The sequence below is a fragment of the Sitophilus oryzae genome, unplaced genomic scaffold (genome assembly GCF_002938485.1).
Source record: "Sitophilus oryzae breed Bouriz unplaced genomic scaffold, Soryzae_2.0 scaffold_966_pilon_pilon, whole genome shotgun sequence".
NCBI lineage: Eukaryota > Metazoa > Arthropoda > Insecta > Coleoptera > Curculionidae > Sitophilus > Sitophilus oryzae.
Window position 1 is genome coordinate 768016 of NW_022147601.1, and position 23169 is coordinate 791184.

The 23169-nt window shown below is 29.6% G+C and overlaps 1 protein-coding gene across 1 annotated transcript in view; it reads right to left on the reverse strand.

The window, feature by feature from the left end:
- Window positions 1-5729: 5729 nt before the first annotated feature.
- LOC115891136 (choline O-acetyltransferase) overlaps window positions 5730-23169 on the reverse strand; it is a 57565-nt gene continuing 40125 nt past the window's right edge. Inside the window, exons 4-11 of the mRNA XM_030911533.1 lie at window positions 17291-17488; window positions 14384-14702; window positions 14137-14307; window positions 13925-14083; window positions 13634-13798; window positions 8475-8935; window positions 7345-7544; window positions 5730-6338 (exon numbers count right to left, since the gene is read on the reverse strand). Of these exons, the coding sequence (XP_030767393.1) occupies window positions 6095-6338; window positions 7345-7544; window positions 8475-8935; window positions 13634-13798; window positions 13925-14083; window positions 14137-14307; window positions 14384-14702; window positions 17291-17488 (1917 nt within the window). The 3' untranslated portion in view covers window positions 5730-6094. The remainder of the gene's footprint in view (window positions 6339-7344; window positions 7545-8474; window positions 8936-13633; window positions 13799-13924; window positions 14084-14136; window positions 14308-14383; window positions 14703-17290; window positions 17489-23169) is intronic.

The window sequence follows — 23169 nt, forward strand, 5'->3', positions numbered from 1 at the left end:
TTAAAATAAAAGGTAAATTTGATTAAGGTTTATTACACTTAAACCTTACCGTTTTGAAATATTTTCAATTTTACGAAATTGCAGTATACATTTTAAGGCTTCATTTCTCCGAGGATATCAAAGTTTTAAATACTAAATATTTACTGAAGTTTATTTATTGATCAGTTATTGTGTTGCAATAATAAAAATTATACTACCTTATACAGAGTGTCTAAAAATTTATTTTAAATAATTACTAGCTGTAAACGGCAATAACTTATTTACTTTAAATAGAAATATTGTATATTTTATATACCCCTGTATATTTTATGAGAATCAGATGCACAATTTAATTGTCTATCAAATTGTATTATACCACTTCTTACCTATTCTTTCAAGTTTTCATAGAAAATGCATTTTCTTATAATTTAGACCTCATTTATCAATATACCCATGGAATATTGACATTTTAGATTGTTTTTATAACAACAAATGTACAAAATGTACAGACTAGTAATTTTATCGTTTTTACTAAAGTTCGTTATTACTAGCCCTTATGCAAAAAGAAAACTATTTAAATCTTTATTAAAGAGTATACCATTAATTAAATATACCACAGTATTTCCTATTTAAATGATTAACTACATACTTAATTGTGTGTGTATTCTAAATAAATGTGGATTTGAATCAGAAATCAATATAATAATAAGTTAGGAAAATGAACGTCTCTGTTGTTATAAATAAGCATTTGTCAAAAAATTAAATATAATTTTTAAAGTGTTACTTTTTACCACACTGTCTAATACACATACATAATTCAGTTTTTTAGTATTTGGAGCAATTATTATTAATCAACGCAAACAGTCAATTAATGTAGTTTGAATACTGAAATCATATTAATTGGTCCTCTTTAACAAATATTTAAACAGTTTTTTTTATATTTTAATGAAATAAACGAACTATATCGACAATATTAGTATCTGTACTCTTTAAAAATTTGGTACATCTTTAAAAATAATCTAAAATGTCAGTATTCCATGGGTATATTGATAAATGAGTTCTAAATTACAAGAAAATGCATTTTCTACAAAAACTTGAAGAGATAGGTAAAAATGGTATAATACAATTTGATAGACAATTAAATTGTGCATCTGATTCGCATAAAATATACAGGGTGTTCCCTTTAAATTAAACAAGTTATTGCCGTTTAAAGCTAGTAATTATTTAAAATAAATTTTTAGACACTCTGTATAAGGTAGTAAAGTTTTTATTATTGCAATACAATAACTGATCAATAAATAAATTTCAGTAAATATTTAGTATTAAAAACTTTGATACCCTCGGAGAAATGAAGCCTTAAAATTTATACTGCAATTTCACAAAATTGAAAATATTTCAAAAACGGTAAGGTTTAAGTGTAATAAACCTTAATCAAATTTACCTTTATTTTAATCGTAGAAACTAAAAATGTAATAATATACAGGGTGTTCCATTTAAAAAATACAACTTTGATATTTTTTATTTATTTGGGACACTCTGTATCTTGTAAAAATATTTTTAAATTGTAGCTCTAATAGTCCTTCAACGAACCCAAAACTTACAATTTGTAAAAATCTAGCCGTTTAGCTCCAATACTCCGTGTCGTATGTGGTGAACAACCCTGTATAAGTAAGCATTTTAAAATATATGTTTATATGAATTTTTACCTTAAAAATAGTTGAGAAATCATTGGTCAATTTATTCACAAACACTCTCTGTATTTTAGGCAAGCATTTAAAGTATAAATATATCTTCTAGACACTTAGATAAATAATACATCAATAATTATTATAGGCCTTTTTTACCTTTAAAAATTCCATAAGATCAAAAAAGAAAAACAGCGTCACAATGGCTTTTGAAATATCAAGGTCATAAAAATTGCCTTTTTTTATTACTTAATACTGAACTAAAAGCAAAGACTTAAAAGTTTGTTGAAAACTTTAGTGCATACTTTTTAAAATTTATTCTAATTCTATCACAGAAAGGAAATACATATAGTTGCATAATTATAGGTATTCATACTGTGCATAAGTTTGAAAGTGTGAAAGTTCACATCAGACATATACAGGGTGAGTCTTAAGTAAGTGTGCATATTTTATAAAAGAAACGTATTTTTTCTTTGCTGTTTTTAGAATAGGCTTTGAAAAAGCCAGTATCTGAGCTTATGTAAGACTCACCCTGTGTATATTTTAATTAATTTCTTGATTACGAATCATTTTGTAAAAAATAACGACAATATAGAGTATTTTTCAGTAATATCATGATTTTAAAATTAGTTTTTGTTGAAACATATTTTTTTAAAACCTATAAAAAAATATAAAAAAATTTAAGCTGTGTCAGCAAAGACAGATAACTAAAAATAGTCTTATAATAAATATTTTCACTTATTAAGAATAAATACATTTTTTTTCAAACGTCACAAAAGTATTAATTTTTGCGACATGATTTACAATAATAAAACAATTTTTTTACTATTATGAAGAATATAAAAGTTTATATACGAATAATATTTTGCGTAAAATGATCACAAATTCTATAATATATACAGTAATACCTATATTGTTTTAAATAAAATATATATCTAATAAACAACAACAAAATATTAATAATAAATGTAAAATTAATATTTTACAAGCTTTTTTAATATTGCTAATACACGAAAATGTAATACTACATATTTACAACAATCAATAACTACATACCCTTAATTCTCGTTAAAATAATATACAGGATGTTATCTAAATAAGGTAGAATATTTCATTTAAGGTACAATTTTTTTTAAAACATGTTTTAAATTCCTGGAAATGTTTATCTTATTTAAAAAATCACCCTGTATAGGACAAAAATGGTATCGAGGCAGCCATTTTAGAATATGTCGTTGTACCTATACCTATGTAGAAAAAAAGCAGAGTTTTTAACTTTGAAAAAATTAATATGAAAATAAGAACAAAAAAACAAAATTATATACCGGGTGGTTCAAGTACACTTCTTCCATTTTAATAAATTAAAACTCTGTTAACTAATAGAATGTATTTCTTAAAACATAGCTGCCATTACCAACCTTAATATCTTTATTTTACTTTTTCTTTGTGCTATAGTCTTTGATAAATATCTTCAAAAACGCCTAAATATAGTGAATTAAAGTGTAATATTCTTAGAATTAAATTGATATGTATTTTTTGTTACAATTTAATCACATATTTGACAATATAACTTGATATGTATATATATTTTTTTACAGAATTAGTTCAAACTGTTCCAAATAGGAATGTGCGGAAACATCGAATTTTGGAAAATATCGATATATTTTAAAAATTAATGTCGATACCGTACCCCATCCCTAATAATGTTTATTTTTATTTTCAATTATATATTTGAACTAGTTCTGTTTTAAGTCAATTCCTATCTTACCAACATCTATACACATAGAATTGACTAAAGTCGTATATGTATTGTAATTATCTAATAATTTATGTGTTATATATCTTTTATAATAAATATTAATATCTCTTTATTGTTTATACAGCTATAAGATGATATGTTTTGTTTCAATATTTGGACAACTCTATACTATTTTGTTCAAACAGCAATTAACAATATATATTATACAAATAATTTTATGTTGAAATATAATATTGATATATTTTACTATATTAGATAAAAATTTAAATAATATATTATATGTATAGCCAAAAAGAATACAAAAAGATTATTTTTTGGGGATTTAGCTTTCAAAAATTCATATTTTTTGTTCATTTTATCAAATATATGCTCTATTTTTTAGTATTTTATATATTTATTTTTATTTTTGTCTTCTTTTTGGCCATACAAAACAATTTAGTTTATAACTATTTGTAAAATTTCTACAAAATAATAACAAAATCACAGATAAATTTCAAAAATAAGCGTTTTTTAATGTTAAAATAATTAAATTATTCATAACAATTAATTTAGTTTAAACTTAACAACAAAATCCTTTTAGAGTTAGGGTAAACTACATTGATATCTGGCGTTTTTAATATACAGGGTGGTCGAGTTTTTTCTAGCATGACATTAACAGTTGACTGAAAAATTTGAGAGATTAACTTTTTTGAAGTAAGATTCTCTCTCATTTGTTAAATTTCTGCTACGAAAACCTGAAACACTCTGTATATATCGATGATTATAACAAATATCATCTTAAAGATAATCTAATAATCAAGTTTAAAGCTTAAAAAGTACGTGTAGAAATATTTTTAATAGTAAATATATATGTTTTGTGCTTTCTAACATTTTAGTGATATGTATAAATATATAAGGTTTCAAGATTTTCTATGAATCATATCCCATCACTCAAAACAAATTGGGTAAAATCCACCATAAAAAGCATATGAAATCTCCCCAACCTAGTTCTAGTAATAGTTATACAGGGTGTTTCAAAACAAATGCGAAAAACTTCAGGGGGTGATTCCTTGTTAAAAATAAAGGGTAGTTTGCTTTATAAACGTTGAGTCAAAAGTCAATCATTAGGGAGATATCGCGGTACAAAGATGGCGGAAAAACAATGTTTTTATTTTTTATCTTGAAAACGAAAAGAGATAGACTAATGAAATTTTATGGAAGCATTACTGTTATGAAAACACACTTTCTGGTAATTTTTTCACTTTTTTAAAATGAGTGGAAGGGGTTGAAATAAACTACCCCTATCATTCTTGTTAACGAAATTTAAAGAAAAATATTATCAAACACATGCAAGAAAATTAATTTGGATAGTTTAGTTTATTTAGAAACTTTTTTATCTCTTGTGTTTTTTTGATAAAAGTCACCGATTTGAAATTAAAAAATAGAATGTAAAGCATTACATGTCAGGGCAGAAAACATTTTTAGATAAAGAAAAAAGGCTTCGGAATAATTAATTGATCGTAAGATAATAACGTATTGCAGTAGAGTAATGTCAAATAAAATAATATTAGAAACATCCTAAAAAATGACAACCTAACCTAACCTAACCTACTAGATTCTTTATCTAAAAATGTTTTTTGTCCTGACATGGTAATGCTTTACATTTTATTTTTAATTTCAAATCGGTGACTTTTATCAAAAACACAAGAGATAAAAAGTTTCTAAATAAACTAAACTATCCAAATTAATTTTCTTGCATGTGTTTGATAATATTTTTCTTTAAATTTCGTTAACAAGAATGATAGGGGAGTTTATTTCAACCCCTTTCACTCATTTTGCAAAAAATCAAAAAATTACCAGAAAGTGTGTTTTCATAACAGTAATGCTTCCATAAAATTTCATTAGTCTATCGCTTTTCGTTTTCAAGATAAAAATAAATCTCTAATGGTTGACTTTTGACCCAACGTTTATAAAGCAAACTACCCTTTATTTTTAACAAGGAATCACCCCCTGAAGTTTTTCGCATTTGTTTTGAAACACCCTGTATAAACTATATTTTGCTCAAATATATTATAAGAATATATTGTAGTACCGCATTTACACAACGAGCGGAAAGCGAAGCCAAAGAAAAGAAACAGGAATATCAATCTTACAGAAGTCTATCCTTTTCGCTCAACAGTATTTTCGTGCGCACGCTCCAAATAAAACGTCTGATTCGTCTACTTCATCGCTGAACTCTAAATATTAATAAAGTATAATTTATTATTTTTTATTGGTAATGGCATTATTTCAACCAGTTATTTTAGATATTCATTATATCTATCCGTTTCTTGTTTTTGTTTAAATATGTCAGAGATTAAATTTAAATTTATAAGTAAAGGCGCGAATAGTCAGACGCTAAATTGATTTACGTGGTAGAGAGAAACTTAGAAAACTACTTCTATTGGTTACTATGAAATAAATCAACTAACTGAGAAGCACTTCTTACGCCTGCGTAGTTCAAAGCTGTTGAACGAAAAGGAACGACTTATATGGATTTTGAATAGCTCCATCTCAAAAATTTAGCTTCAATTTCTATTCTTGACTAGCGATATAGTGTAATATATATAATATATATGATTTTACTGGTCTAATATTATACCCTAATTTTTTTTGAGTGATGTTTTCTAATACTGTTAATTTTCTTCGATATGTTTTAGTTACCGTTAGGTCTAACAAACAAGGTCTGCATTATATTCAAGCTCTCCTCTAAAGACTGAGCAAATCTACTGGTACTGGTGATCTCCGAAGACCAGAAAGCCGATAAACAGAAGATGATATGGTCGCTTTTTGGGTTGTACGAAGCCCCATACCCATCGGGTTCCACAGGGCCGTAACCCATGAAGGAATTGGTGCTTGTCGATACTTGACTGGTGGATAGTAAAAACTTGTTGGCTATCCTGTGTTAAAAAATGTTATTTCTCTTTATTTAACTCATGGTTTTATGTAAAGTGTTTAAATCTGGAAAGGAATTGTGTCTGGACGTTATTATTAAGAGCATAAGTATGTATGTTAATTACGAGCAATTTGTAAAAATATAGAGAATACTACAGGGTGTCCCCAAAAAAGTTACATATCAAAGTTGTGTTTTTTCCTATGGAACACCCTGTATATCAATTGATTTTCCGATTCTAGGAAAAAAATACAGGCGAGTTTTATTAGAGAAACATATGACTAAAATGTAAGATTTATAACATATTGTTGCGGACCGGTGTGGACTCGACTTAACCTAACAATATGGCCCGCCCTCGGATGACCTTAACATCGCATAGACACCGTAATGATTCATTCGAAGATTCGAGAAGTATCGAGTTCTACTGTAGTATAGACTATTCTAGAGTTCTTTACCTGTCGGTATAAAAGCCGGCGGCTGTGGCCTACAGAGGGCAGCTATAAATATACGAGTGGAGTTGACGCGCTAAAATTCAAAATACATTCTTAGTTATAAATCGTTTGTAAATAGTTCTATAAGTCTTTTATCGTTATTGTTTTTGTTAATTAGTGTTAAATAAATAGTGTTTAAATAAATTGTGACTTTCTATCCACACGGAACCGACGAAAAACGTAACGATATTCAAAATTTTTAAAACTGTAGAACTTTTTTTAAAATTCAATAAAAGGTTACCTAAATCAGAATTTATCCGGTATAGCCTTTAATGTAGTTATAATAACCACTGTACTTTGAATTAAATTAAAAGTTGAGCCGCAAAGTTACACAGGGTGAGACAAAATTAATATTGAAAATTGGTCACTTTTAAAAACTTTTAAAAGAAAATTATTTTTTTATTTTAAATGGAATACCTAGTATATTGGGTATTTCATTTAAAATACCTTTCTCTCTCTTTTAAATTACCTCTATATCTCTAAAAAATGCCACAAAACAAATTAAGTAGCACTATTTTTTACCTGTACGATGGATCAGTGAAGATTTCAGGCAATGGCGATGTTGCAGTTGGTGATGTATCCTTGGCAGCCTCTCTGAGTCCTAGAAGATGTATATCAATGCCCTGTCCTAAAATATTATCCACCATTTCTTTCGTTTGAGCCCTCACAGCCTCATTCCACAAGAAAATCTTCTGATCGTCACTCACCAAGTGGAATGTCACCTAGAAATATAATTTTTGTCATTGATATTAAAATCAGTTCCCGCGGGCTTTTTTAGTGTTTATTTTATTAGATTAGCAACTTGCGGCCATGCTGACGCGATGCCGTCTCTAATAGAACAGCCTCTGAGCGAGATTTATGACGTCACGCTAGTTAGATACTACTGATTAATAAATATGTTGTAGAATACATGGAAAACATAATTATTCCTCGTATTTTTGGTTTGTATTTGAAAAACAAACATTGATTTTAAAATACAAACCAAAAATACGAGGAATAGTTATGTTTTCCATGTATTCTAACACATATTTATTAATCCATAGTATCTAACTAGCGTGACGTCATAAATCTCGCTCCGAGGCTGTTCTATTAGAGACGGCATTGGTCTGATATTTAGAAATGTCAAGAGCTGATGACATTTTACTTTTGACAATTATGACATTTCGTATTGATTTTTGGTAGAAGAGGAAGAACTATCACTTGTTTTATTATTTTCCTTTTCTATTTTACGAAAGTAAAAAGAGTTACCTATCTGATTCGTTCAGGCACTCAATTTAAAGAATATCAGTAACTTTTTTGACAGAGGGATTTTATATTTGCCGTGTCGGTAAGAAATAACGGTTAAAATTCAAAGTTACTCATTTTATAGACTATATAAACTTACTAAATATTTTTGAATCTTATTTGTATTTTATTATTCTTTGACATTGTAAACATTTATAAATGTTTATTTTAAACAATAAGACTGGCAATGTAATTTGTATACTTGTTTTGTATTCTCTTTTGTTTGTTTACTTTACCTTGGTCTACAAATTGTAACAATAATATGATCTGATCTCAGATACACCCTGAAACTTCTATTTGACAAATAATAATGATGACGTAACGTTGAAAAATCGCTGAACAGACGGTACATATATGATTTTACCAACCTTTTTGTTTCCAATATCATAATCGGTATCTTCCTTGGGCTGTGACATAGCTTTAACCCACTCCAAAGCCTCCGGACTCGCAGATCTGATACAGTCAACCCTTCCCAACAAAAACCTTCTTGTACTAGCACTCTCGTAGGTAGCTGTCAGCTTACCGTACAGCTTATAGTAGGCTAACTGCAAAGCCAGCTGGATATACACGTCTGGACTGACTTTGCATGATTTTATGAAGTCTTTCCCGTATCCTGTGAATCGAAACACTTGGAAGTCCAAGTCTTTGATGAGATTGTCCAGGTGTTCTGAGGCCAGTTCGATTCGTTTGGCATCTGTGGCTTCCAGAGTCCATTCTAGCTTTTCCGGTGGTGGCAAATGACCTCCGCAAGCTGTAGGTACTTCTGATGATTCAGGAAAGGATTCCGCATGTTTCCAGAAGCTTTCTACAAGTTGTATTACTGCCACACCTATTAAAATATAAAAAAAATGCTCGTTTGAGACATATAATATATACGATGCAGGGAGAACGGTAGTTTATATCAAAATGAAATTTTGGGTTGATATGTAGGTTAATTGAAAGCATTTTATAAAAATATATAGAGTTATACAGGGTGTCCTCAAAAAAAGTTACATATCAAAGTTGTGTTTTTTGTAACGGAACACCCTATATATTAATTGATTTTTGGATTCTAGGATAAAAATAAAGGTGAGCTTTATCAAAGAAGCATATGCCTAAACTGTAAGAATTTTGACGTATTTCACATTTTGTGAAAATGAAGAGTAAATTTTAAATTTCAATAGCAGCTACCTAAATCTTAATTTACCCTGTATAGCCTGATATTTAGTTACAATAACCATTGTATGTTAAACTAAATTAAAATTTGACTTGAAAATTTGTACAGGGTGAGACAAAATTAATATGGAACATCGGTCACTTTTAAGAGGAAGCTACTCCTTTATTTTAAATGGAACATCCAGTATATTATTCTAATGTTCAATGGAGAACTTATATATCATCAAAAATTATTCAGGTTAACTACCTCTCAGGCAAAGATTCTCCTAGTTATTTTAATTTTTATGATTTTGCGTCAGTAGATTTTTATTATTTGAAAAAATCCAGGGGGGGGGGGTGGTTGTGATAACCTTTTGCTTTAATTTAGCAAAAAATAAAAAATGTGGAGTAAAATACTCAACGGTAATAAAAAGATGCACTTTTAAAACATATTTTAATTATTGCAGAATTCTCTCTGATATAGGATAAGTTTGCATTTTCGGAAAATTTCTGGATTTTTTTTGTTTTAACTGAGACAAAATGATAACTAGTTGTTAAAGTTGGACTAATTAGACAGCTACGTTGTGAAGTAAGGTCAGACCATATCACAGCTACCTAGATTTTATCAAATAATAAAGATCTACTGATACTAAATCATAAAAATGAAAATATCTAGGAAAATCTTTGTTTGAGTGTAAAGGAGTAACTTGCTTTTAAAGGTGATCAATGTTAAACATTAATTTTGCCACGTCCTGTATAACTTTTGGGACAGGTTTTAATTCGATTTAAAGTACAATAGTTATTTTAACTCCATATTATGCTATACCGGATAAATTATAATTAAGGTAACTTTTCTTGAAATTTCAAACTTGTTCTTCATTTTTAGAAAATGTTAAGTAAGTCAAAAACCTTACATTTCAGTCATATACTTCCCTAATAAAACTCACCTTTATTTTTCTCATAGAATCCAAAAATGAATTAATATACAGGGTTGTTCACCACATACGACACGGAGTATTGTAGCTAAACGATGCGATTTTTACAAATTGTAAGTTTGGGGTTCGTTGAAGGACTATTAGAGCTACAATTTAAAAATATTTTTACAATATACAGAGTGTCCCAAATAAATAAAAAATATCAAAGTTGTATTTTTTTAAATGGAACACCCTGTATATTATTACATTTTTAGTTTCTACGATTAAAATAAAGGTAAATTTGATTAAGGTTTATTATACTTAAACCTTACCGTTTTTGAAACATTTTCAATTTTGTGAAATTGCAGTAAAAATTTTAAGGCTTCATTTCTCCAAGGGTATCAATGTTTTTAATACTAAATATTAAATGAAGTTTATTTATTGATTAGTTATTATGTTGCATTAATAAAAGTAATACTACCTTATACAGAGTGTCTACAAATTTATTTTAAATAATTATTAGCTTCAAACGGCAACAACTTCTTTAATTTAAATAGAATGCCCTGTATATTTTAGGAGAATCAGATGCACAATTAATTGTCTATCAAATTATATTATACCATTTTTACCTATCCCTTCAAGTTTTCGTAGAAAATGCATTTTCTTATAATTTAGACCTCATTTATCAATATATCCATGGAATATTGACATTTTAGATTGTTTTAAAGCAACAAATGTACAAAATGTACAGATAGACTAGTAATATTATCGTTTTTAGCAAAGCGATAATATTACTAGCCCATTTGTATGCAAAAAGAAAACTATTTAAATCTTTTTATAAAGAGTATACCATTAATTAAATATAACACCATTATTTACGCCCATATACTACTAATTAATGACATACTTAATTGTGTTCGTTAATAAATTATTATTAATAAATGTGGATTTTGAGTCAGAAATCAATATAATAATAAGTTATCAAATTAAAGTCTTTGTTGTTATAAATAAGCATTTATTAAAAAAATGAAATATCAATTTTAAGGTGTTACTTTTTATCACACTGTCTAATGCCCATACAAAATTCAGTTTTTTAGTATTTGGAGCAATTATTATTAATCAACGCAAACAGTCAGTTAATGTAGTTTGAATACTGGAATCATATTAATTGATCCTCTTTAACAAATATTTAAACATTTTTTTTTATTTTTTAATGAAATAAACGAATTATATCGACAATATTAGTATCTGTAAAAAATGGTATAATATAATTTGATAGACAATTAAATTGTGCATCTGATTCTCGTAAAATATATAGGGTGTTCCATTTAAATTAAACAAGTTATTGCCGTTTGAAGCTAATAATTATTTAAAATAAATTTTTAGACACTCTGTATAAGGTAGTATTATTTTTATTATTGCAACACAATAACTGATCAGTAAATAAACTTCAGTAAATATTTAGTATTAAAAAGTTTGATACCCTTGGAGAAATGAAGCCTTAACATTTTTACTGCAATTTCACAAAATTGAAAATATTTCAAAAACGGTAAGGTTTAAGTATAATAAATCTTAATCAAATTTACCTTTATTTTAATCGTAGAAACTAAAAATGTAATAATATACAGGGTGTTCCATTTAATAAAATACAACTTTGATATTTTTTACTTATTTGGGACACTCTGTATCTTGTAAAATTATTTTTAAATTGTACCTCTAATAGTCCTTCATCGAACCCAAAACTTACAATTTGTAAAAATCTCATCGTTTAGCTACAATACCCCGTGTCGTTACAAAAAAAAACACAACTTTGATGTGTAATTTTTTTTAGGGACATCCTGTAGAACTCTCTAAATTTTTAAAAAGTGCTCTGAATTAATCTACATATGCTCACAAAATTTCATTTCAATACAAACTGTCGATCGCCTTGCAGACCCCGCGTCCCTCGTATGAGAGGCGCCACCCTGTATATTTATTAAAATAACTTTTAAAAATACTGTACAAAACAGTTCTATGTCCGGGTACATTCGGACGTATACCCTATTATACACTATTTTTATATAAAAGCATTATATTTCTGAAATTCTCTAGTACAAATGTATCTACCCCTAAAATACAGGCAACCAGTTATACCAAACTGTATAGACCGCTGCCTTAATATCTCACCGCTCGCTTCCGACGTTAAATAACTACATATACGACTGGGTACGACCGTTCTAACGGAAGGTCTGCTACCTTTGGGATGAAACCCAAACTTGAGAGTTGAATTCAAAGAAGCTACGAAATAGTATGCACGATGAAACAGGCGCAAGCCACAAACGCACTCAAAGGTGACTTTGGCCTTCTTTTTTTTATTAATTTATCTGAAAAATTAAGAAATAGAATATTTATTTTTATTTAAAAAAATTGAAGAAAGAAACATAATTTCACTTCTAAGGTGATTAGCATCCAAGCGGCATCGGCAGACTAAAGTTATAAATAAGCACTAAGGAGGAAATAATAAATATTTACGATACGCGTGTGAAAGTTGCTATAACCACACAAGTATCTTGGTAGAGTTAACTCGCGTGTATTGTACAGGGTGTCTCTAAGAATAGCTCTCGGCTGTATCTCGGAAAGTATTAGTTGTAGAGCTTGCGGAAAAAAATATTTATAACTAATGAGACCATGAGAAACTGCTGAAAATTATTTTCAAGTTTTTAGGACGGCCGCTAGAGGGCGTAACTGCTATGAAAATTAACAAAATGGAATTTTTAAGAAATTTTGCCTAGATACGATGTACTATAAATAATAGAACAAATTATGGATCTTTTTTGTTAGAACCGTTTTGCCCTATCTGCTAAAATAAAGTGGTGGGGGAAGGTTAGATCTGTTTTTATTTGAATATTAATAACTTCGGACTGGATGATCGGAATCCAACAAGCGCGGGCTCGTTTAAAAGAGCGTTTCTTACTCTATATTATACCATATAAACAGTAATAATAAGCTTTTGAACGTAGACGCTAGGGGGCGTTGTCTTGTAATTTAAAAAACATTGCGCGTTTTTTCAAAAAAATTAAATGCGATAGTATATATAATTTTAGCTGATATTAAAGAGGAACAAAAGCTTAACAAGTCAGCGAAAACCGCATCTTGATATCTTTTTTCAAACCAAAGTTATTAACAAAATTATAATGAATACCAAAAAATAAGCCCTTAATTACCTTATTTTTCCAACACGGTATCACTAGCCTTCTTTATTTTGGTAGATAGGGGAAAATGGCTCTAACAAAAAATATTCAAAAGTTACTGAAGATTATGAAGCTATTACTTAAGGTTGATTTTCATGCATCCGTTGTCCGACGATACGATGATACGATATTAATTTTATTGGTTGTATTTAAAGGCTTCGATTGGTTAACCATTTCTAACCAATCGAATGGTTAGTTAAGAGCTTCTTAACTCACTGACGTAGATAAATTGATTTTAATTAACTATACCTTCAGCCATTGAGTGTTCGTAACATAGTCCACAAGCTCCGTCTCCAGATATAACCAACTGAACCGTTTTATCAAACCATCTGTTACAGGAATTGAACTTTGTGCCACCCCCGTGGATCATTTGGTGGGCCAAGTTGCTTTCATCTCTTGTTCCAGCTGAAAAACCTAGAAAAAACAGGTTTGGATAGCTTTCCAACATAACATTTATTATTATTTTAATAAAACACAGATATAGAATTACTGTTGCTTAAAGAACCAATACTATATATGAAATTTATATTTTTATGGTACCTTTTCCACCTTTTTGTAGTCTACAGTTAAAACTATTCGGTAGTGCTTCATCTAAACAAACTACCAGTAAAGATTTGATGATAAGATCCAGATTTCTTCGATTTTTGTCATCTTTCATTAGATCTTCGCGTGCTTCAGCCCACAAAGTTCTTTTCCATCCTAAAATATACAGTTGTGAATAACCATTAACCTTCAAAACAATACTATAGTACCTGTAAGTACTCCTACTGGAGGTGCATTCGATTGGCAAGGAGCATCATCCAAAATATACAATAATTGACCACATATCTCATCTTCTGTTAGTCTTCCACGATCACCTGCTTGTACCGGGACGCAGTACTGCTGATTTCTGCAGATAACAATCACGTGTTCGCTTGCTTGATCTAAAGAAAGTTGAAAATTACCAGAATTTATATATAAGACAGTAACATGAGTATATATTATTATTTATTTTCTTACCACCATTTTTCTGCGTCTTAGCTATATACTGACTATCCCTGACCCTTCCAGGGACCCTACAACATCCCAAAATCCGGTAGTACTGCGCCATGCACAAGGGTTGTCCAGGTTCCCTGGACGTAGCTCTCTCAACGGGCAGTCCTTTCCTGTTCAGTATGTCCTTGTGATTCAGAGCTGCGTCTATGAGCCTGGCTGTAAATCTGGCAACGTCCAGGATAGTGGTGAACTTCCTAGGCGGGAAAACCATGCCAGGGTTCGAATTGACAGGTATGGAGTCGCGGTAGTTCAAGTACATGTCGTTTAGCCAGTAGTCGTAGGCCTAAAAGGAAGAAATGAATTGAGACAAAGAAGGGGCAACGCTCAAGCTGTAAGTGTTTAAAAAAATTGTGCCAATTCTCATGGGGAGATTCCTCAATCATATCTATCAAAAATAGTAGATAATGTAGAACTTTAACCGCAAAGGTAGATTAAATAATAATTTAACAGCCAGGATAGGTTATAAACTTTATTTCTTCATAGAATAGGGTTCATAGTTTCATAGTTGTCGATTTTGGAAAGAAATCAGTACATGTATATTATTTCGTATATTTTTCATGTTATTGATTTTATGGAAAGCACTGTTCATTAAAATGTTGTATTCTATGTTATAGGGCTTGTTTCTCTCTACAAATTCCTGTCTCACAATGTACCGTTTGTGTCCGGGAAAGGTTCATAGTTTCATAGTTGTCGATTTTCGAAAGAAATCAGTACATGTATATTATTTCCTATATTTTTCATTTTGTTGATTTTATGAAAAGCACTGTTCATTAAAATGTTGTATCCTATGTTATAGGGTTTGTTTCTCTCTACAATTTCCTGTCTCACAATGTACCGTTTGTGTCCGGGAAGGGTTCATAGTTGTCGATTTTCGAAAGAAATCAGTACATGTATATTATTTCGTATATTTTTCATTTTATTGATTTTATGGAAAGCACTGTTCATTAAAATGTTGTTATACGGCTTGTTTCTCTCTACAATTTCCTGTCTCACAACGTAGGTAACTCGTTATGGAAAAAAATATTGTTTTATAGACGACGATAAAATTGCATTACCGTCTTGTATAAAAAATAACTAATTTTGTTCACAAGTGATAATCTAAGGTATTATAAACATAAACATAAAGTCTCTAGGACCCTGAATGACGTCAATATAGACATCCAATTAGCAACGAAGTGTGACAGAAGGGTGAATTTTGGATCTTGTTAGGTTGTTTGATCACTGGATCGAAAAGCAAACGTTGCCAATGTTTCCCCTTTAGAGCCAGATCGGCAGAATAAGCTTTTCTAGCCATTCATCCAGCTACAAACAACTCTGTTTGAAGGTAGATTCAAGCAAAAAGGGTTAAGTTCCGCGAAAACAGTGAAAATTAAATTGGATTCATCGAGAAATGACAGAAGAGTTGTAAAAACCAATCAGAATTTTAATTCTAAAGTAAATTTCTGCGTTATTGAATTATTTATCTAGAAATTAGAAAGGGTTGTCATAGTAGATTGTAGGAAGCTGAATGAAATTGAGAATTTTAATTGAAACGGTATTTGCATAAACTAGAAATAAATTTTATTTTTTTATGAAATGTTGGAAACATAGAAAAAGCCTAACGTATAGGAAATATAATTTGATATTCATAAAATCATAGGTTGACAACTTAAGGTGTGTTGCCTGTTCAGTTTCAATTTAAAAGTAGACGCAGTTTTTTTTTAAATTAATTAAAATGGGCATATGAATTCAGCACAGTCAGGTCTTTAAAAAACCTATTTACAATTTTGCTGTCAAATTAATAGGGGAGCCAATATTTGGACACCGATTTCTTTCGAAAATCGACAACTATGAAACTATGAACTTTTCCCGGACACAAACGGTACATTGTGAGACAGGAAATTGTAGAGAGAAACAAGCCCTATAACATAGGATACATTTTAATGAACATTGCTTTCCATAAAATTAATAAAATGAAAAATATACGAAATAATATACATGTACTGATTTCTTTCGAAAATCGACAACTATGAAACTATGAACCCTTCCCGGACACAAACGGTACATTGTGAGACAGGAATTTGTAGAGAGAAACAAGCCCTATAACATAGAATACATTTTAATGAACAGTGCTTTCCATAAAATCAATAAAATGAAAAATATACGAAATAATATACATGTACCGATTTCTTTCGAAAATCGACAACTATGAAAATAAGAACCCTTCCCGGACACAAACGGTACATTGTGACACAGGAAATTGTAGAGAGAAACAAGCCCTAACATAGGATACAACATTTTAATGAACAGTGCTTTCCATAAAATCAATAAAATGAAAAATATACGAAATAATATACATGTACTGATTTCTTTCGAAAATCGACAACTATGAAACAATGATCCCTTCCCCGACACAAACGGTACATTGTGAGACAGGAAATTGTAGAGAGAAACAAGCCCTATAACGTATAGGATACAACATTTTAATGAACAGTGTTTTCCATAAAATCAATAAAATGAAAAATATACGAAATAATATACATGTACTGATTTCTTTCGAAAATCAACAACTATGAAATTATGAACCCTTCCCGGACACAAACGGTACATTGTGAGACAAGAAATTGAAGAGAGAAACAAGCCCTATAACATAGAATACAACATTTTCATGAACAGTGCTTTCCATAAAATTTCTTGAGGGATATTCAAGAAACTTATAATTACTAGTATATATAGACAAACAGAAAATATGATCAAAACAAAATGTCACAAAAACCACCAGTATACAGAAGAACTGCGCTATTTTTTTTCTTTAAGGTATTTTGAGTGTTTTCATATTGGCTTTCAATTTATTTTGAGGTGTTTTTTTTTTAATTTCAATAAGTATTTTACCCAATTGTCCATCTTCTCCCTCCTATCCAACAGGTAGAGCTGTAGTTTCCTCCCCAAGCCACCTTCCCCACTGAATTTTTCCACCAAATTCGTCAATTTTTCGTGTTCCTCGTCTTTTAGTAGTGGTTTCATCGTTTTCAAGTACTTTTCCATGGTGGTTTCTATAGGTGGTACGGGTAGTTTGGGTAGACCTACATACTGCAAAGAAAAAACAAAAAATAGTTTATTTATATCATCATATATTTTGTGTTCTTGTTTATACCTACTATACTTTTAGGGACGCAAAGAGCTAAAGACCGAGAAAAATCAAAGATTTTCCTTGATTTACTAAGAACAATCTTATATTTTAGATAAAAAACACTTTTCTGTAATCTTAGATAGATTCCTAATTATACCTATTTATTTTTAAACATTTTTTAAAATCTTCTGGTAATCGGTTTCTAAGGCATTATTTATGTATTGTTTAATGACAATTTTTGGACGCAATTTGGACCGTAGATGCTATTAAAAATTGTCAGTCATTTATTAGTGTGAAGATACCGAATACAAAAACTCATTTTCCAAGAGTGTTTACGATTACTGAGGGACCAATAGAGGTATCAATTTCTTACATGTATTTCGTAAGTACGCAAAACTTCGACTACTCAATGTGACGCATTGTATAAAACACTTTTTATACAATATTTCGTGTACTTGTTATTATTCACACGTTACCCAGACTATTTTATTTACCTTTGTACCCTTACATAGTTATCCTGTTTGAACCTCGCACCCAAGCTAACGAAAATAAAACATAATTCGGCGGTCAAACAATGCTAATTGGCATCCGCCGTGCTAACCCAGCCGTTTGCGAAAGGGCTTTAATTGGTACAGCGCCCCCTCTTTTCCTAGGGCCCTTTTTATCCATTCCCTGTAACCAGTTTAAGGGAGGAAATCAACGCGCGCCAGTGGTTAAAAAGCGTTTTTTTATCTTTTACTTTTCTCTTGCTTTCGAAAAAAATTAAAAAACGGGCAGAATTAAAGAGGCAGTAGACAGAAAAAACTACAGTTTGGTGATCAAATAATAGGTAAGTAGGTTTGGTTTGGTTTGGTTAGTTATACTACCAGGTTTTTTTTTGATGAAAATTATACCGATTTTAAAATTTTAAGCATGATCAAAAATCTCTCGTACACAAGTGTTCAGAAAATCGATTTTACCAGAAAACCGAAGAATTTAATATCTAATAGTTTTATATTTTCGAAAAGTACATAAAATTTCCAAACAAACTGTGAAATTTTCAATATTTTATAACTATATTCACTATTCTTTTATAAGCATCAAAATCGGTCAAAAAAACCCACCAAAAATGGAAAATTTTTTGACTTTTTTTCATAGATATAGTGATGAAAATTGGTGATTTTAATAAAACTAATGTTATTTACTAATTAAAAGGTGTAAAATAAGAAAATACAGGTCATTGTGGTTTTAGGCTAAGGTTTTAGGAGTATGATACGAGATATAGGAAAAGTTTTAACTAGCATCAAAAGTCTCTCTCAAACAAGGGTCCAAAAAATTGATTTTACCATGAAACCAAAGTAATCAAGCTCTAATAGTTATATGTTTTCAAAAAACACATAAAATTTCCTACAAACTGTGAAATTTTCAAAATTTTATAACCATGTTTACTATGCTTTTATGCGCATCAAAATCATTTAAAAAACACCAAAAATGGACAATTTTTTTACTTTTTTTCTTACATGTCATAAAAGTCATAAAAATTGGTCATTTTAATAAAACTAATGTTATGTTGATAAAACCGGTGAGTGTCTCACTTGAATAAAACATATACATATAGTACAATTCTTTTAAAAGTTTCTCAATATGGCTGACCTAGTTACGAAAATTGGTAATTTTTTTAATGAAAAATAAGTTGGCGTTAGCGAATTCAGAAATTGTTTTACTCTTTGGTTAACAATAATATTTTTCAGGATTGTCAAGTTGACGTTAAAGTTAGGTTTTTAGATGGTTGTCATAAATAAAAACATAGATTATTGAAATTATTTAATAAGAATAAAGGTATTTTACCGCAGATCCGAAGAGATTTTACTTAAAGGTATTTTATAAACTTTCTCAGTGAGAATATTAACTCCCCTATTTCTTATATTTCAGTTAAGGGGACGTAAGAACTATAGGAAGTAAATTTTTGTTTTCATGTTTTGACGATATCTGAGAGTTCCTAGAACTATCAAGATTATTGAATAATTATAGTTGTTTAATAAGTGAAATTAATAGAAGACTTGGAAATAGGATGATGCTTTTCATGTTGTAGTTGATAAATCACCCCATTTCTCTTAATTTTTTTTTTCAGTACAGTTAATCACAAATTAAATTGATGTGTGCAAAAACAGCTATATATTTTCAAACATCTTATTTAAATAGTTCTTTTATATACTATTAAACTGTATCAACTACAAAGTATTTAGCAAAAAATTATAAGGTAATAAATTTTGTATATATAATTTATGAAAATTTATAATATATAAAGATTAGAACACAATCCTCTGAAGGAAAAAGAAATACTCAAAAACTCATTAAATATACTTTATTAAAAATAACAACATACCAAAACATCCATGCAAACTGTAATAATCAGAACATTATCCACATTATACCTTTATTAAATTTGTGTCCACACTCCTGCCAGGAAATCCAGAAATGTTTGTTTAAATATTAACTTATTTTAAATTGCCAGAAACACATCAGAATATATCACAACCACAACTATAGGTTAATCTGTACTAAATTTTATACCGAGTAAGTGATGCGTTAACTAACAAGTATAGGATAAAAAACAATTATTAATATAGAGTGTACTATACAATGTCCTGCTTATTTATGAAATGACTTTCCCTTCAAATGTGAGGAATACCAGTAAAATAAAACATAATTTTTGGTTTAGTTTGGTGTTTGATATTCTAACTACATCTATTACAAACCTTAAGTGCTTTTAGTGAGTAATTGTATTTTTTATTATTCCTTGTGTATCCTGTAAAGTAAAAAAATATTTCAAGAAATATAAAAACAATGCAATAGATATCAAACAGATTCATAAAAACTACTTACAATTATTGTACATAATTATATATTTCAAGTGTTATTTGATGTTTGGTCCCATTACCAACATTACCTTATTTAGGTCTTCTCTACCAACTCAACTTTTAAACCTGTTTTAAACCTTCTTTATATTTTAAAACTGATTTACAACAATCTGTAATGCCCGCGCTGTTTCCTGAAATATAAGTTTTAATCTATTTATTATCATATAGTAGATATTACAAACCTGAAAATTACTGATACGAGGAAACTTCTCAAAATAATTATAATAATACCTTTTACAAACATCTGGACTAATTTATTTTCACGAATTTATGAACGAGCCAATGTTTTCTAATACGTTTTTAAGCGATTTACACATTTTGAATATCTTCCAGCCTATTCGTCAACTCTTGATCGGTGAAAAGATTATTTATAACTATATAATTAGTACTGCAGGTTGCAGGTTAAATAAAAGAACAAAATCAAGTAGAATTTGTGAATAAAAACTAAAAAAATAATGAAAATATTTAGAAAAAGGAACCGTAAACGTCAATGTCAGCCAAGTGTCAGAGTTCAATTGGATTTACCACAGATTATCAATTTGGACGATTTGAAGTACAGTCGATTCCAGTTTAGAGATTTTCGTTTTTTAAGCCTCCCATACTGAAGTCCGCCATATTGGGAAGTTTTAAATGAATACAAGTATATACTGTCAAAATACCATTTTACTGCCAAGCGACTGCGAAAAAAACTGCCTATATGTCAGCGACTACATCAAGGAAATATACATGTAATTCTAACAATCCCTTTGATAAAACTGAAGTTATTCACTAATTAAAAGGTGTAGAATAAGAAAATATGGGCCATTGTGCCCTTAGGAGTACGGTAGGTACATAATACAGGCAAAATTCTAAGCTTCATCAAACATTACTCATTTTAGAGAAATTATGACAGAGCTGTTATAACCGCTGGCTTTACAGTGCTGCGCCATTTGAAGCAAGTTCAAATCCCCCATCCATGCATTTATGGATGAATCCGAAACTAAATTACAGATATCTTTAGGCTATACGTGTGTCGTTATGGCTTTATTTCCCATTGATAATATGCAAAACGCCTAGACATCGTTCCGCAATATGCCCTTCAAAAGGATTTCAGTAAAATGCCAATTTCATACATTGTCCTTTAACCATTTCTTTAATCTTTTTCTATACCTACATAACCCCTTAATGCGACGCTATATTTTATGGGATTGGGAATATAAAAACTTGCTCTTCTTTCTTTATTTCAAACATCATATTGTACTGAGCGTATTGATTGCACTCTTCTTACTCACGAAAATCGCCACCCAAAGTCGAACCTTGAAGACCTTGTACGAGCCCTAACAAGGTCATATTTTGGAATTATGCGAGGAGCCCTATGTTGGGACAAGGTCATATTTTGGAATTATTGCCCTGGTTTTTCAAAATGACTGAAAAATATATGTTTAATTTTTTAAATATAAACATAGCCATATATCCTAAACAACTTGACAATATTTTTATGAATTTGTAAATCAAACTATATCTACTGTAGCGGATATTATTCATAAAAGGACAAATTTGCTGACAACTAAATGTTGGGACAAGTATTTTTAAATAATTAATATCATCATAGGCGGCTTTGCTATAAACGTCACAAATGTCGCTAACAGTTTACTTCAGCATTGACAGCTTGTAAGCACAAAACATCTCCCTTTAGAACTTCGTCTATCATGTTAAGAAATGAAAGTAAATAATAAAGCGCCTCTCGTGTTTGTTCGCACTCAAAAAATTTCATTTAAAGCCTGTATATATTTTTAATATATTTTTTAAATTTACATTTTTTTAATTGTAAAGTAATATATTACATTTAAATAGAATATATTACATAACAATTATGTCAATTACAGGATTACAAGCTTGTTTTCTAACATTTTTTAAATAAAACGAATTATAAAATTTCAATATATGTATATTTGTCGTGGAAAAAAGTAAAATATGTATATGGAAAAAAGTAAAATATAAAATGGACAAACGCTTACTTACATTGCAATAAAACTTCCACTTTTTATGCAATCCAAACGCAATATTTCTATTTCACAAATAAAAACATCCGACAACACTAAAATCACTGAAACTTACGCGGCTGACAACGAAAAGTGAAAAATAAAATGGCACTTTTTAGACAATATCAACATTACGCGGTACCATTATGTTTTTGTTTTTGAAATAATATAAAATATCTAATTATAACTTGTAAATTTTAATATTTTTTCGTCATACTATATTGTTATATTATTATAACATAAGCAAAATCAGAATGGAAAAGATGCATATAACGTCCGCCGGACGTTATCATAACGGCCGGCGGCCGTTAAGTTTCTAAGGTAATCGTAACGTCTGTCACCTGCAACAATGACTATTTATTGTCAGTTGGACTTTTCAAAAATTGGGAAAATAGACCATAGCGAGATGTCGCGAGAAATTCCGTTGGAAATACAGGAGGAAGCGGCTGCGGCTACTCAAAATTATACTTCCGACTATAACCAGAGAGAGATATCAGCAGGAATATGACAATTTTTTGAAGTGGCGGCAGGATAGAAGTATAAACAGCGTAAATGAAGCGGTATTGCTGGCTTATGCTAAAAGAATGTCTGAAATGTATTCTCCTACATCACTGTGGACAAAGATATCCATGCTGAAGCTTGCGTTGAGAGTATATGAAAACATCGACATATCAAGGTAAAAAGCCATTATATTCTTCGATATTTAATCATACTCATCTA